General features: G+C 39.1%; 1 protein-coding gene across 2 annotated transcripts in view; it reads right to left on the bottom strand.

Annotated features, from left to right (window-relative positions):
* Positions 1 to 165: 165 nt before the first annotated feature.
* The window catches only part of MFSD6 (major facilitator superfamily domain containing 6), a 32,616-nt gene continuing 17,090 nt past the window's right edge, over positions 166 to 15,691 (bottom strand). Inside the window, exons 3-8 of one of the 2 annotated variants that reach the window (XM_019523100.1) lie at positions 14,172 to 14,269; positions 8,687 to 8,848; positions 8,080 to 8,178; positions 5,090 to 5,370; positions 2,630 to 2,648; positions 2,340 to 2,435 (exon numbers count right to left, since the gene is read on the bottom strand). In XM_019523100.1, coding sequence (XP_019378645.1) covers positions 2,425 to 2,435; positions 2,630 to 2,648; positions 5,090 to 5,370; positions 8,080 to 8,178; positions 8,687 to 8,848; positions 14,172 to 14,269 — 670 coding nt within the window. In that variant the 3' untranslated portion in view covers positions 2,340 to 2,424. Of the gene's footprint in view, positions 2,436 to 2,629; positions 2,649 to 5,089; positions 5,371 to 8,079; positions 8,179 to 8,686; positions 8,849 to 14,171; positions 14,270 to 15,691 lie in introns of both variants that reach the window. The other variant, XM_019523101.1, reaches the window with a different exon arrangement.

The following is a 15,691-nucleotide window of genomic DNA, read 5'->3' as shown; positions in this document are numbered from 1 at the left end:
GACTGATGCCAGACACAATTTTACTTTTTGCTCCTTAGTTATGAAGGCTTCTTCAATTCCTTCTGGTGAAACCTTTCCAATGTTATTCAGGGTCAATTTATCAGGATTATTTCATGCCTTTCACAACCGTGAAAAATGTGAATCATTCATAATAATTCAGCCAAATTCTGTTTAAACACATTATGGTTATTTTATATCTTTTACCACATTTTTAGTTTCACAAATATCAAAAACAACATGTATATGTTCAGTTTGCAACATAGAACTAACTACTGTACAATTCCAAAAGAGCAGGCATTTCAAAGAAACAATCTGAAGTGTAAACACAGCATATTAGCTCTTCACCTCACAATCCAGGTGCTGTACAGTAGAAGCTGAGGTAACACCTTATTCACTCTGCACAAATGTTCCCACTTAACTGAGAAACCTGAACATCTTTTTACCTGTCACCAGTTCAGTTCTTCATTCCCCCAAGTTATACAAACATACAATAAATACATTTCTGATTTTAAAGGACACTTAAACAAGTCATGAGAATTAACGGTACAGTACATTTAAGTTCAAGTGCAAAAAATGACTAGTGGCTAGTTATTAACAATTATTTTTACTCTCTCTGTGGCCCTGGTTCCAGGCACCCCCACACAGGCTCTCGCACCTCCTTGACCTTTGCTACAGCATATGCTGATGGAAGCCCACTTAGCTGGTCCAAGTGGACATCAAGCATTGTGCAATTTCACCCACTGCTTCAGTCTAAGCTGTCATTCTCCTCCTGCCCACCCCAAGCACTGAACTCCACAGGAGACCACAGCTGCATCCTGCCATAAACTATGCAGTTCAATCTGGTGAGACAGTATGCACCTTCACTGGAAGAGGCCACACACATTTATCTGATTTCAAGAGAAGCTATGTACCGGCAGTTCCCATTCACTTCAGTAGAAATGGGGACACATTGCACTTCGAAAATCAGGTTACTGGTGTTAAGCCTGGGCCTAAATACTATCCTGACCTATACCCTAATGCAACCCCATTGATTTCAACTCAGAACCCAGGTTCCCTTTCAGCAGCACTCTGTGCTATGAACTAACCAGCCAACAAGCTGGCTAAATTTAATATTACAAAGCATGACTAGACATAACTAAACATTTTTCAGTGTCTTGACATGGAATAAAGCAATTGTCTAAGTTTACTGCAACTTAATTATGTCTCTCCAATTTTGAGGGTGTTTTTACTTAAATTTGACTTTTATTCTCCCTTCCAAACCCCCAATCATTAGGATTTATAAACAATTTCCTCCCTCCCTTCCCCAGGCACTTTAAGCTCTTTCTGTCCTCTATAAATAACCACAATAACTACACTTAATTAAATAAACTATTTTTACATATGATGAAATTAAAAACAATAAAAAGATGTCTCCATTGGAAACCATGATCAATCAAACGGAATAATCTTTACCAAGGTTTGTGGTCTCAGGAACAATATCAAACCTAAAATTATACCTACACATTTAGCAAATGCCCTTTCCAAGCAAAGGGCTGTAAGCACATGGAGACAATTTAAATTTTCCTGTTTTTCCCTCTAAAAAATGCCCTTTTGAAAATGTCACACCTTGCAGAACTAAACCTCTCTCTCAAAATAAGTTAATAGCAGCTTCAAAAGATTCTGCTGCATGGTCCACTTAATCCATCACTACCGTATAAAAATTATTTGCTAAAGCCATTCAAGGTTTCTGAGAAGTCACTTCTATACAAGATAGAAATGTATGCTGTTCCTTTATCCACTCTTCCTTTAGGATTTCTTAGTTCTTGTAATTTTTCCTAGGGAAATGCAATTTTTCTTCCAAAGAACTTTCTTTTTGGTATGAAGAAATTTGAAGTTAAACCAATTGCTCAAATAGAAATTGCGCACTTAAGTGTTTTTTCTTCTGTTGTAAAACTATAAAACAAGCTTAACTATAGGTTGCCAATAAATCCCATAAACGTTTGACCAAACTTTAGCAAACAGTTGAGAAAGTTTTTCTGCAGTTAAATTCAGTCCCATCTCTTGTATCCAGCTACCAGAATTCTAGCCTCCCTTGAAAGTGTGGCTATCATATATTATCATACAAAGTTCTTAAATGTTTAAAAGCTTGTGCTGCATCACATTACATTCACCAAGATGAAGGGAGTCCTACTTGTAAGTTCTTGTTCCATCTTTTTCCAGCTGAAGAGCAGGATTCCATGCAGCAGATCTGAGAAGATGAATTCATTTTATTGCCCTGCATCAGCAGGCTGAGGATTACAGTCCAAGGAAACCCGATCCAACACAGGGTGGTCGGGGACATTTTGGGAGTTCAGTGTTGCCATAGGCGTTGAACAATTTCTGGATTGGTCAGTGTTTTTCAGCTCTGGGAGCTGTTCTGCTGAGTTGGCTGGTGAAGCATGATTTTCACTGGCTTTCTAAAGAGAAAAGAAAGCAATGTGCAGAAATGTAAGCACTTATTCCTATAATACTACACAGTGGGAAATGCTGTCAAACAACATAGCTTAGGTTATACTATTTGCAAGCAGCAGAACAAATGAGCTGAAAGCAGGAGAGCAACAAGGTACATTCTTATCCAGATAGCACTAGTAACGAGCAGAGAACAACTTACCTTCCATCTCTTTTCCTAACTGCACTTCCCCAAGAAGCATGCAAAAAACAAACTTGTTGTGTTTTAAGAGGAAAAATATTCACAGTTTACAGCCAACATCATCAGTACTGAATTGTTTGTTAAAACACATTTTATACTCACCCTCCTGCAATCTAAACATATTCTTAGTTTTTTTTTTCTTAGAGGATTCTCAGTCCCACTAGATGGCTGCACTTTTGCAGCTAAGGAATGCAAGTGTCATAATTTCTCTTAGCAGTAACCAGCAGATCAGCAATTCAAAATAGACAATTTTCTGGATCAGCCAAGAGAGAAATTGTTGGAAGCGATTTTCTGTAATACCCAGTGCATACTTTTAAAAAACATTTCCCATGTTACATGACCACATTTTAAGGACAAATGGCAACTATATTTCCTGAGGCCCAAATAGGTAACATCTTCTACAATACTGACAGTATGTCATCTTCTAATCTGAAGAGCTATTTATGAAAATTTGTTTTGCATTAACGCATTGGAGGGTGGCTAGTGTGTGTCTTTGCTTGAAGCAAGACTATAAGAATAGAACACTTGGAAGTGAGGAAGAAAAAAGTGTTTTTGTATTTAATTCCAATTTCTGTGGTCTGACAACTTCTCCCTTGTGTGACCCACATTCATGAAAATTGTTAGGAATTTGGTTTAAAACGTTTAAGGTGGCAAATAGGCAAACTTTCTCTGGTTTTTGAATTTTATCAAATTCAGGTCAAAAGAACTGAGTGAAAGAAAAAATAGCAGTGTAATTTTGCTATTATTTTTAAATTTTGGAACTAAAAATTAGTAATTTCTTAAAGGACTAAATTGGTCAGATGAACCCCCATTAGTTCAAAGTAGCTGATATATATCTTTATGTTTATCTTCAATGGAAACTAAAATGTTACTTCATGCTTCATCTACCCATGTTATTATGGATAGTGCAGGGGAAAAGGAGAGATCCTGAAAGCTGGGTTCTGCATGGCTGGGACCTTTAATATAACCCTCTCATACAAGTAATTTTATTTCCAGTATTGTTCTCATGTATATAAATAATCTGATTCATTAAGAAGCTGACTCTAATTCTTCCAATTTGTGTGGGAAACTTTTAATGCAATGTACAAAATTTGGTTTAATTAATGAATTAGCAAAATTAGCATTAATACAAAGCTACTTGAACGATGCATTAAAAAAAGGACAGAGGGTAAGACAGCATGTTGTTGGAGACAGCAGAGGTAGTTGCAATATGTAGCAAGACTTTTGCAGACAGTTCACAATTACCTAAGCCATTCACAGAGCCTCCAACACTCAACCTGGCTGAGACTCACAACTGCAACAATGGAACATATATTTCTTGCCTTGGGAGGTAGCATAAATTGTGCGCTAAGTTCCCTTCTGACCTTCAGATGAGGCCATTACAAAGAAAGGCATATAGTAATAATTGTTTGAGGGTGCTATAACTATGGGTAACTGAGAAAATATTCTGTGTGAAAAGAGCAATGGGATGGTATAGTGGCATAGAATTCCAGTACCACTGTTTGGATGACTGATTTTTCCAAGACACTCTGTCTGTTTTAAACAAGATAAGTTTCAGACATATCTCTCTACATTCATTACTGCGCACAATGTATAGATGCATGCTCCACTTGTGGTGTGCCAGTTAATTTCAGAGGCAATGGAATCTCAACATGCACGCTGAGAAGAGAATACACTGCTAGGTATATTTACAAAAATACCAGCAAATGAGAAAGGAGAAGTGGTCAAGCTGGAATTTCTGCAAATACCATTCTCCTGAATCCGTGAATCAAGCCCAAAATTACCCCCTTTCAGAAAAAGGCCATGTGAAAATGACACTTCTCGGCATATGGGATGGTATGGTAAGTATACACTCCCCTCTATGGAAAAGGAGCAAACAGGTGAGTGGGCAATCTATCCTATCTTAAAATCAGCACTGAGAGCAGCAGCACAAGTCTGCCTACAGCACTGACCAATGGGCTTCAATTCCATTTAGGAAAGAACAGCCTAATAAACCAAATGATAGCTTAGTCTTCAAGTGTACCCAGTTGCTGGCCTCAGACTACTACACAGATTGCCAGGGAATTCTGTAGTGTAGATACCAAAAGCAACTAATTTTGCACATGCCACAGAACAGACCCCAAAGCACAATGACTTTCAGTTGCGACAACCCTAGGCCAAGCTCAGATAGTAATGGGTCCCAGTTCCATCTATCAATTTCCTGGGACCTCTTATTTCCACAGTAATTTGGGATCTTTAGCAGTAGTTTCTCCCCCCCCATTAATTTCACTGACACATTAATATAAAATGAAGACACAAAATATTTTTCACCCTAATAATACACCATGCAATTTTGTTTACTGATTACATATGATCTTATTTTCATCTTTAAAATACTATTAACGATAATCTGAATTTTTATGTGCATCAGGGATGGGTTACCTGCAAAGGCTGATTTTCAGGTGCTGGACTGTTTTTAGATAGCCGAACCATCTCTTTTATTTGACAGATAGCATAAGCCAGAGTAACCCAGGGAGAAGAGCTGATCCCCCAGGCAGGCTTGTTAACATCTTCCTGCTCTTCTTGATGCTTAGTTTTCTTGGGAAGAAGTCTGGGATCAGTCCGAGGCATTATATCATCTGACTGTTGCTGTACAAGGTCAATAGTTGCTATGGGAACTGGGCTGGAAGGAACTGGGATCCTTTCTGCCAGCATTGTCTTCTCTGAAGTTTAAAAACAAAATAATCAATTAAGGTCAACAACTGTTACAAGAAAACTGAGAATTAAGATTCTGAATAAGGATGCACATTAACGTGCTCTGGATGCAACAGTGAAGGAACATAGTAATCCTTTCCAACACACACTTCCACTGGTCATAAAAGGTGCTTGCAGACATTAAAAACCCACAAAAAATGGCCCTTTAAACTCAGCACATTCTTGTGCCAAGCCCTGCGCACACTTAGAAGAGGCAGTGCATTATTTCACCCCAGCTTGCCCAACATTTGTAAAGATCAGGGGCTTTAGTGGGGCTTTTTTGGCAGTTTTATCTACAAGACAATTGAATCAGCTTTGCTAAAAGCACCATGACCCCCCCACTGAAGTATCCAGTCTTTACAGACTGCAAAGTGGGGTTGAAGTAAAGCACTGCTTCTTCCAGTAAAGCATGGCTTGTTCGGTTTTTTGGGTTTTTTAACATCTGCAAGCAGCCAGTCTTACTTTTAGTCTGAACAGGATACTGTGTCCAATTTAGATGTTGCATATATAGTACAGGTTGGACTGCAACCTCAGTAAAAAATGTCAGTCAATTCAGTGAACAACAGGGGCTTAAAAATAAGGAGGCGGTTGTTTGCTCCCTGAACATCTCTTTCTATTTCAATTATTTTTTATTTTTGTGTTACCTGAAAAATTATTAAAACCTTAGTAATGTTGTTAAAAGGTTAGTAAAACATTTTTAACTGAAACAAACTCCTCTCTGTGCACAGCCCACCTCTTGTGACTGATGGTCATAACCAAGTACTGACTTATCTTTTGCGAGAAGCCATGGACGGCACAGTCCTCCAGCATCTCAGGGTACTTTGCTTCTTCCACCCCAGGAAGACAACTGCATCACTCACTGGACTCTACTGCTCCAACCCAGGAGAGAACAGAACACACCCCCTCACAATCCCACATTGCAGGGAGACACCAGCTGACTTTGAGCAGTTTGGGTCAGCCAGTCAGGGCTGCCCTGTGCACTACTGCCATTGTCTCTGGGCAGTTACCATGGTGCTTAAACAGAATGTCCTAAGATTTTGCATAGCTACAGCTAAGCAAGTGCTTAACTTTAAGCACAGGGTAGTTTCATCGTCTTTAAACAGACTCCTCACATCAGTAAAATTAAGCAAATATACCACATACTAAAACAGATGGTGTTAAATTTTTAAATAATGGTTGTGTGTCCTGTAAGACAGTCAATACATATGAAATACATTATTTTTTCCTCAAATTTGCAACAGAAATATTTTAAAATAATACAAATAAGAGGCTTATTCTGCAAACATGTAAGTGTATATGCACTTATCTTGTATGAAGAATCTTGTTGAAGGCAATGACTCCCCTTATGCTTAAGGTAAGTGCAGGCAGAACTGATATCTAAGATTTGCACACATCTACAGGTGGACAGGGAAGTGGAAAAACCAAGTGAAACAAATTCTGTAGGACTTACTCATTAGGAAAATATTAATTAAAATCTATTTGCAAGGTTCATACGTACCTGCTCCATATGAAATAGAAACAGTGATTACCCAGTCCAAGTTTGTACTTTGCTCCATTTTCTTTTGAACACAAGTGGAGGAAATCAAGGCAAAACAAATATTTGAACACTCTCAAATATAGGCCACTCCAGAACTGTTCAAGGACATCTCTCCTACTTAACAAAGCTGAATTTCAAATCTTCTCAGTTTTGAGAAGAAATAAAAAAGTAACATTTGCCTTAAAAGAACTTAAACATTTATTGAAGGCTGTTCTCCAATAGGTCCTCTCCAGTGCCTAGCAGAAGAGATGAAACTTGGGCTTGAAGGGTGATGGCCCAAGTATTTATCACCACAAATGTTCTGGACAGTGATAACACCCATACATGTATAGGTGCCTCAGTGTGGGAACTCCACAGTGGAGACAGGGGCACACAGAGACAGTGTTGCCTGGTCCCCCATCTCGAGGCACGCTGCTCCCCAGCCAGCCAGGGAGCCCTGGGCTGTATGCTCCCCCATCTCCACATTTGTCTTGGCACATGATACTGGTGTTCTTTGTGCCACTTTTTTCAGGGTTTTTTTTTTTGTTTTGTTTTGTTTTTTTTTAAATACCAGGAAATCCCAGTAGCAAATTTTACCTCAGCGCTGCAAATTAGCAGTGCCGTGCATTAATGTGCAATGTATAGTTTGCAGCACCACAAACCGTACATGCTTCCATGTCTGGATCCAGCCCTGGAGTCCAAAGGCTGAATCTGGCCTGCAGAGCTGGGGTTTCAGCAACAGAGGCTGTGCTTCTACTGCACTGCACTGCACCGCATCATGGCTGGGTGCTCTTCCCATACTGTACTGCAGCCAGCCTGCAGGCAGAAGCAAGAGTGGCAGCTGGGCCTAGTTATGGTCCACATTTGACCTGAGCTGGCCATTCTGAACCACTGCCAGAAAAACGCTGCTGCCCACAGCCTTAGAGGGCCAATACAGAACCTCACCCTATCATCAGATTACATTTGAACACACCTGAAAGCTGCTGACTGAGCAGGGAGGGAGGAAAAACACCAAGATTTATGACAAGACAGTATCAGGGATGCTGTGGAATGATTATAGCTAGTTATGGCATTTTTATTCCATATCTAAAATTTTGTAGCACCTAAAGTACTTGCCATGAGAATATGAAAGCAGATTTTAACTCAGCGACTTGAACATTACCTTCTTCTTCATCAGGAACTGCGAGCCACTGGATCAATGCAAAGAGTAAAAGAATCACTAGACAGGCCATTCCTATCCCCCTGAACGTCGCAGCAGGCCCTGTAATAAGAATGATTTCAGAATCAAATAAGTAATACAGGAGGAGACAAGACAGTGTAATGCCTTCATTCAGTGTTCAAAGTCCCATATAAAGTCTTGTTACATGATTAGGGTGTATTTTTTTTCTCCTGGCATTTTCAGCAACAGGTTATTTTATATAGATTCTCACTTCTTGATCAAGTCTGGAAGCTATACTACATCAACATGAAAGTAAATACCATAGTCTACCATCTCACACAGGATTCACCCTATTCCCTATCAGAGGATGGGCCAGTATTTAGAAGTAGATTTAGTCACATAGCCCTACAAACCATCAAGACATAATGTTTGTAATGGAAAAACATTTCATGTAATAGAACACATGTACTTGGGTAAAACAGATTTTTTAAAGAGTAAGAATAACAAATACGGTTTCATTAACATGTTAAGTGCAAGTTTTAGATTAGTCCAGTTTTACTGAACCAAAAACTATGGATGGCAACCACCCATCATTAGAATTTTTGCTTACCAAAGTAATTCACCAAAACCCCTCCAATCATGGCTCCACATCCTCTGCCCAGCCCAAGGTGAAGACCTTGTAGGATCCCCTGAGCTGAAGTTCTTAATTCTGGAGGCACTGCTGCACTAAGATACGAAATACAAGCTGCCCATATAGCCGCATGGGTCACTCCTAGAAAAAGAAAAGTACAAGTCTTAAGTATAGGGGCATGGCCAAACTAGTTTACTAGTGAAAAGTAGGAACTACTTGTCTTGGTAAGGAAGTGTTTATTTAAATATTAAATTCAGCCTATAAAAGTCAGCCTCTCACTGGCATAGTAGCTCAGTTTTTACAGTAGCCCCAAAAGCACCTAGATATGTAATAACTCCTCTTTTTGTACATTGTGCAACGAACTCTTTGTTCCTCCAAACTGTTCTCATTGCGTGTCCATGAGGTGGTCCCTAGTAAAACAGAATTCAACACAAAACGTGTTTTTATGTATTTCTCTTCCAGATTCTCTTTCCTCATTTGAGTAACTTGGGGCACATTTGGCCTTGGTTTGTAGGCAATGACGACTGATGAGTAATCATAGCGTGACCATTTCTGTCAAAACCAAGTATCTAAAAGGTTAATAGTACTTATACAACCCATACACAAAGAAACAGGAATGTACATTTGTTTAAATAGTCTCAAAACAAATTCTTCTTCAATTCTTGACATTAATACACTTTGCATTTAGCACTGAGAAACCCTGACTAATAGACCGTGAAGACTCCTCAGGGTAAGAAAGGTACAATAAACGTATTTATGCTGTCTGTAATCATATTCAACAGGATCTCTCCTCACTGCAGCAAATCTGTTCTGACCGCCTATGTCACTATGTCAGTTTTGCTAGTCACTGCCCCATTTCTCCGGCTTCCACTGCTACCAATGGCCAAAGTCCTTTCATATATAAATAATGAACAGGAATTTAACAACTTCTTGTTAATTTATTTTTAAAACGGTGTCTTTTCCTGTCACTTACCTTATGGAATCAGAAATGTGTAAAAAAAAAAATTGCTTAAGACAGAACAAAGTGGCAAGATGTCATGACCAGAAAAAAGGGAACTATTAACAACCTTTTCTCCTGTAGGCTAATATCTGCAACATTTACTTGATATTCCTGTTTTGGTTTGGGGGAGAGCCAGGGTATCAAAAGGGAAGAAGGAAGAAAGCAATTCTGGAGTACACTTATCACAAATAGAGCCGAGCTATTTTACTATTTCATTTGATAAAATAAAACAAAAATGCATACACTTTCACGGCTTGGAAAATACTTATTTAAGCTGAAGTAGAATTAAAAATAACAGAGAATGGATGATTTGATCACCAGTGTAATTCAGTTCAGTTCTACAATTATTCGTCAGTTCCAACTGAATATTCAAATAAATCTGCTTGGAGTTTGATGACATACAAGATTACATGAGTTCTGCTTGGTCATAACCAGGGATCCAGGTTTTCCATTTGCCACAGAAAAACCTGGTAAAATGTAGATTTTCCCATTTTAAGGAGAAAACCCGGATTGTCTCCTTTAAAGGAGAAAAAAAGTGGGAAATGGTGGATTTCCCCTTGTAGGCTGGCACAGTTCCAGCCAGCAAGGGGCTGGGGGGAATGGGAGGAGGATGATAAAGCAGGGGGCACCATGTGCATGTGTACATGCACATCGTAGCCAGGCAGCATGAGAGCAGCTCCGTGCAAGTAAATTGGGGGGGGGAATAAAGGCCCCCATAAAGAGGGAGGGAGAAAGGCAGGGAGGAAGTAAGGGAGGGAGGGAGTTCAGCAAGGCTGGGGCTGGGGGTGCTGCCCAGCCAGGGTGGTGTGTGGGGCTGGGGGCCCAGAATGCTGAGCCACAGGGCCCAGCAGGGAGCAGGACAGAGCCATGGGCAGCTTGTCTGGGGGGCGGCAGGGCCAGGGTTCTCCACCGCTACATACACTCCTGGGGAAAGGGAACATGGGGTTACGTGCCCTGCAGATTTATGCACAAGGCAGGGAAGATGTGGTCTGGGACCTACCAAAATCACGGCAGAAGTGTGCTGTGCAGCAGCTTGTTTAATCTTGCTTGTTTCACCACACGCCCCTTCCCCTGATTGGCCGAGGGGCCCCAGTAGTCCTGCCATTTGCTGCTGATTAGCCAGGAGGCAAAAAACGCGTTTTTAAATATGCTTTGGTTTTTGTCTGTCTCTGCTGCTTGGCCAAGGGGCCCTGGCAGCCCTGCTGCTTACTGCTGATCAGCCAGGAGGCAAAAACCACAGCATATTGAAAGCCATAGGTTCTGCCTCCTGGCTGATCAGCAGCAAGCAGCAGGGCCCCTCTGCAAGTCTTGGAAAAGGGGTGCGGTATGGCTCATGGCAAAATGAGCAAGAATAAATGAGCTGCTGTGGAGTGCACTTCCACTGCAATTTTGTAGGTCCCTACTTATAATTACATCAAAAATTTATGTTAGCGCTCATAAATTACATGTAAGCTTTTCATCAGTGACTCAATATGGGACGTTATGTGTGTAACAGAAGAGGATGACAGGATAGTAATTTATTACATGCACACTCACACACACTCCTAAAAGTCAATACAGATGTATGGCCAACTACCCTAGCTGTTTAAGATAGCAAGAAACTGATTTGGTAACACCTGTATGTTACACAATTTTCATTTACAAAGGAAGGTCTACCGTAGAACAACAGCCTTTAAGGCAGACAAGAAGAGACCTGTTCCGTTTCAGCTGGTCTTTGTGAGGAATCTTCCATTTTACACCAATCAGTCAGTGAGTCCATGTAGAACAAACCTGTTATTGTTCCTCCAAGTTCACAACTGTACTTTGCTCTTCCTCAACAAGTCAAATAAAATTATAACCTTTCATAATCAAATGGTCAATGCCAATCTATGAAGTTTTTAAATGAACTTCAGTTATGTAAAAGGAAAAGATTTTTAGAAACACAGCCTATTTTCAGAAAAATTATATATTCTAGAAACTGTAGGCAACAAATCTGTTCCCCTCAGATTATTCACTCCACAGAAGTAACCAGCTCTGCTAATTTTTATGGTACCATCAAGCGTGAAAGGAATGCAAGACTGATCTTGCAACTTGTGTTGGAGTTTGCTGGATAAGTGCCATTTATTAACAGCTTCACATTTTAGATCATAAGCATAATTTCTACCCCTACTTCCAAAGCCAAATGTTATGAAAATGATGTAATTTTATACTGGACCAAATTATTTGCCAGCACTAATTGCTTTGAAATAAACATGGACTGAATATTTTAATTTGTAAACTACACCCACTGGATTGAGATATAAGAAGTGAACTGAAAATAAAACCTAGTCATTCATTTCCTTGCACGTTTGAAGACTGAAGACATTCAGGGCTGCTTGCAGTCATGGAAAAAAAATGGTGTTTTACTTTAAACTCAGCACTTTGTCATGCCGAACTTAGTACATGCCCAGAAGAGGCAGTCCATTAGCTGCACCTGGCTTTCACAAGGCCTGTATAGATCAGGCACTTTAGTGGGACTTTTTTGGTGTTTTTACCTAATAGCTGATTGAATCAGCTTTAGCTAAGAGTGCCAAAAGGCCCTGCTGAAATGCCCGATATATACAGCTGCTGTGGAGCTGGGCTGAAGTAAAGTGCATTTTTTTTCCGTTAAAGCACATTCCCCACCATGTGTGTCAGCACCCTTTGTGTACAATCAACAGAGAGCATTGATGCTTCCAGCAATTTTAAAGTTAATCCAAACCCTTATTTTCATACAACCTTATCCATGCGAAAAGCCAAGTTCTTCAGTTTCTTAACTTTTCTATAAGGTTATAAATATACAATAACTCCTTTCATTTTCTGTTGTTAGAGCATACTGGGTTTGAGCAGCTTTCACTAATTTAGTTACACTGATAGTAACAGAAATATGGCACAGCTAGAATTACAATCAATAGAAGCTGTTTGCGCAGTCATCTTCTAGAAATTTTCTTGTGCCCTTTGGCTTGGCATAACAGGACAAACAGTTCTTGCACTACTGATGAGTATTAAATAAGATACACAGAATACTTTATAAAATGTCAGCTAAACCTGTCGACCTTAAAAACTCTTCTGCTGATAATACTGGAATTTGCATGCACTCTGCCTGTAGGCTCAAAGAGAGGGTTGTATTTAGTTATAACAGGATCTATAACATGGGAATTAAACACCTGACCTTCATGACGCAGTTGTGTTCATCATGTGATTTTATAGGGCCTGCAGAATCAAAACCTTTTTTTGTCTGAAGAGGAATAGATTTCTCTCCCTCATGAGAAAAACAGTAATGAAATAAACCCTTTAAATGTGAAATAAACTCTATGCTATCTTCCCAAGCTTACACAAGTCATTGTTTCAGGACTAAGTTTTCAGCCTCATAAATTTAACTGGGACCTTAGATCTAAATGTCTTATAATTTTAGCAGACAATAGGGAAGTAAGACAGGTTCTAACTTTAGCAACATCACTGCATCTTGCCACTTCAATTATGCCACCATATTTTATGAACAAGAATCTTTGCACATTTATATTGCACATGGAGTATTAAAAAGCCTTAGGCTGCCTTTCAGAAAGTAGTCAGTATCCAGGTTTTGGTTTAACCAAAAAAGTTTCCCTTAAGTTATTCTTGAAGAGCTTTCTGTTTAACCAGTGTATCAGTGGTAAAATAAATTGGAATAAGAATAATCTAATACATTTTCAGACATATAGCTAAAGTATTTTGTAAAATAATTTTTATTTGACAACAAGGTTCAAAAGACTGCTTCTGCACAGACAGCACATTAGACCCTCTAACTTATGAGAAAGGAACCTTTAACAGATTTCAACATTTCAATACAAAATAAAATTGAAATGCCTCTAAATGTTTCTGAGGAAGTCCTTTTAGCACATCTAGTGAATACTGAAACAAGTTCCTGTCTGGCTGAAGCAGAACATTTAGTATACTAAGTTATAAACCACAGAACACAACTGAAAAATATTGCAGAATAACTTAACAGACAGGATGTACCCGAGTATTTGCTTTAGCAGTTATCGTTTAAAAAAAAACAAACAAAGAAGTTAACACTAAGATATCCTTCTTAAATATTGTAAACTGTTCTTTTCAAACAGGTGGTCCTTTGGAATTGAGTTGATATAAAGAACCCCATCCATAAAGCAGGATTCATAAAAGGTGTGTACACCATTTACAATCCTGTGCCTTTGTTTAGTTACAGGGTGTAGATTGCAGGCATAGAAAACACAGCTCTGTTTAAAATCAACAGACAGAACAGTGTGCAGATCAAAAGCTGAACCAGCCTTCTGACGTCATATCTTCTCTACGATACGCGCCAAAATTTTATGAAACCAAAGATCTGTTGGGATATTTATAGTCAGAAGCAGAGAGCTACTGACTTTTGCTTCATCACAACTCAGTTAGGAACATGAAAAATAACAGTGCCTATTTCTATACTTCAAGGTAATAACTACACTCTCTTACCTTGCAGTACTTCCATAGGGAGAACGGTCCAGGCATTTTCCAGATAGGAGATGTAAATGTAGCGAGCTGTATTACAAGCAAGGCCAATATAAAGCACCCTAAAAGGAGCAAGGAAGAGACAGGTCATGGTGGTTTACAGTTTCCTTGTTTTATATAGTACCTTGCTCTACAAATCCTAATTAGAGTGTGCACGTGCAACAGTTCTCTCTCATACAGCAACTTCTTGCTTGAATGCCTTCTTTACAAAGGTCCCATGCCCAAGTATAAACCCTGAAGACTCGATTCAACTGTCAAGTAAAAAAAGGGGGGTATTTTATAAATTCAAATAAAACCCAGAGTGCATTCTTTCCTGTGTCTCTAAAACAAGTTAATCCTGCAAGAAAGTTTTTTTAAGGGTTAACATACACTTAAGTGGGTAGTTTCTATTATTTTATGTTACATTCAACTGCACTGTGTTTTCTAGAGAATATTTCTAACATACCCATGGCCAGCCTTTTCAAATGTTTTCTTAATAAGTAATTTCAGGAAAGGGTGATGTCTGAATCATAACAAAGAGGATACAACTTAATATGTGCTTGGTACAAGTCCTTATTATTACAGAGATTGATTTTATGCAGGCTGATGCAAGGTTAATATTTCAGAAGTTTCATCTAGCTTACCCTTACCCTGAAACCTGTACTCTTTCACAAAAACAAAAGTTCTTGGTCATAATATAATTTACTAAAGGATTACAGTATAGTATACTACTTTTCAACAGGACAAGTATTTCCTTCCCATCTATCCATCTCATATTCTCCACCATGTCAGCCACCATCAGTTCAGAAGCAAAAGAAATCAAATAAGGAGTATAAGCAATGTTCTCCCTCCTTGGCAGTACATCCTATCATTTGCTGACCACAAAATTCACTCAGTAATTTTTACAACATTCAGCTGTATGCTATTAATTCTAAAGCAAAATCAATCTCCTTCATTTCAATTTACTTTCTAAAGAAAAGGCAGCACATTTTGTAATGAGAGCTGTTCAACGTTGGTTATCATATCATAATCCAGCACTTAACATTTTAATATAATCACTGGCTTAATTTAGCTCTCTTTAGTGATTTTAGTAAATTAATATTACTTGTATGAAAACTGTGTTTTGGGGCTTTGTCATACAAAAACAACTGTATACTTACAGTACCTGCTGAAAAGCCTATTTACAGTATTCCCCTTTTTTAGTAGAACTAATGAACTAAACAGGTAACATAAATAAAGATTTCTTATGAATTATAACCTACTTAGAGTGTCCACAGCAATACCATAATCATAGAATCATAGAAGTAGGGTCAGAAGGGACCTTGTAGATCTTCAAGTCCAACCCCCCCGCCTGAGCAGGAGAAAGACTGGGCTCAGATGACTCCAGCCAATTAGGCATCAAGCCTCTTCTTAAAGACCCCCAGGGTAGAAGCCAGCACCACTTCCCTTGGAAGTTGGTTCCAGATCCTAGCCGCCCTGACTGTGAAGTAGTTCTTATGGATGTC

This window comes from Gavialis gangeticus, unplaced genomic scaffold, assembly GCF_001723915.1.
Source record: "Gavialis gangeticus isolate Ggan-Ray unplaced genomic scaffold, GavGan_comp1, whole genome shotgun sequence".
NCBI classification, from domain to species: domain Eukaryota; kingdom Metazoa; phylum Chordata; order Crocodylia; family Gavialidae; genus Gavialis; species Gavialis gangeticus.
This window is presented reverse-complemented; position numbering and strand designations above follow the sequence as displayed.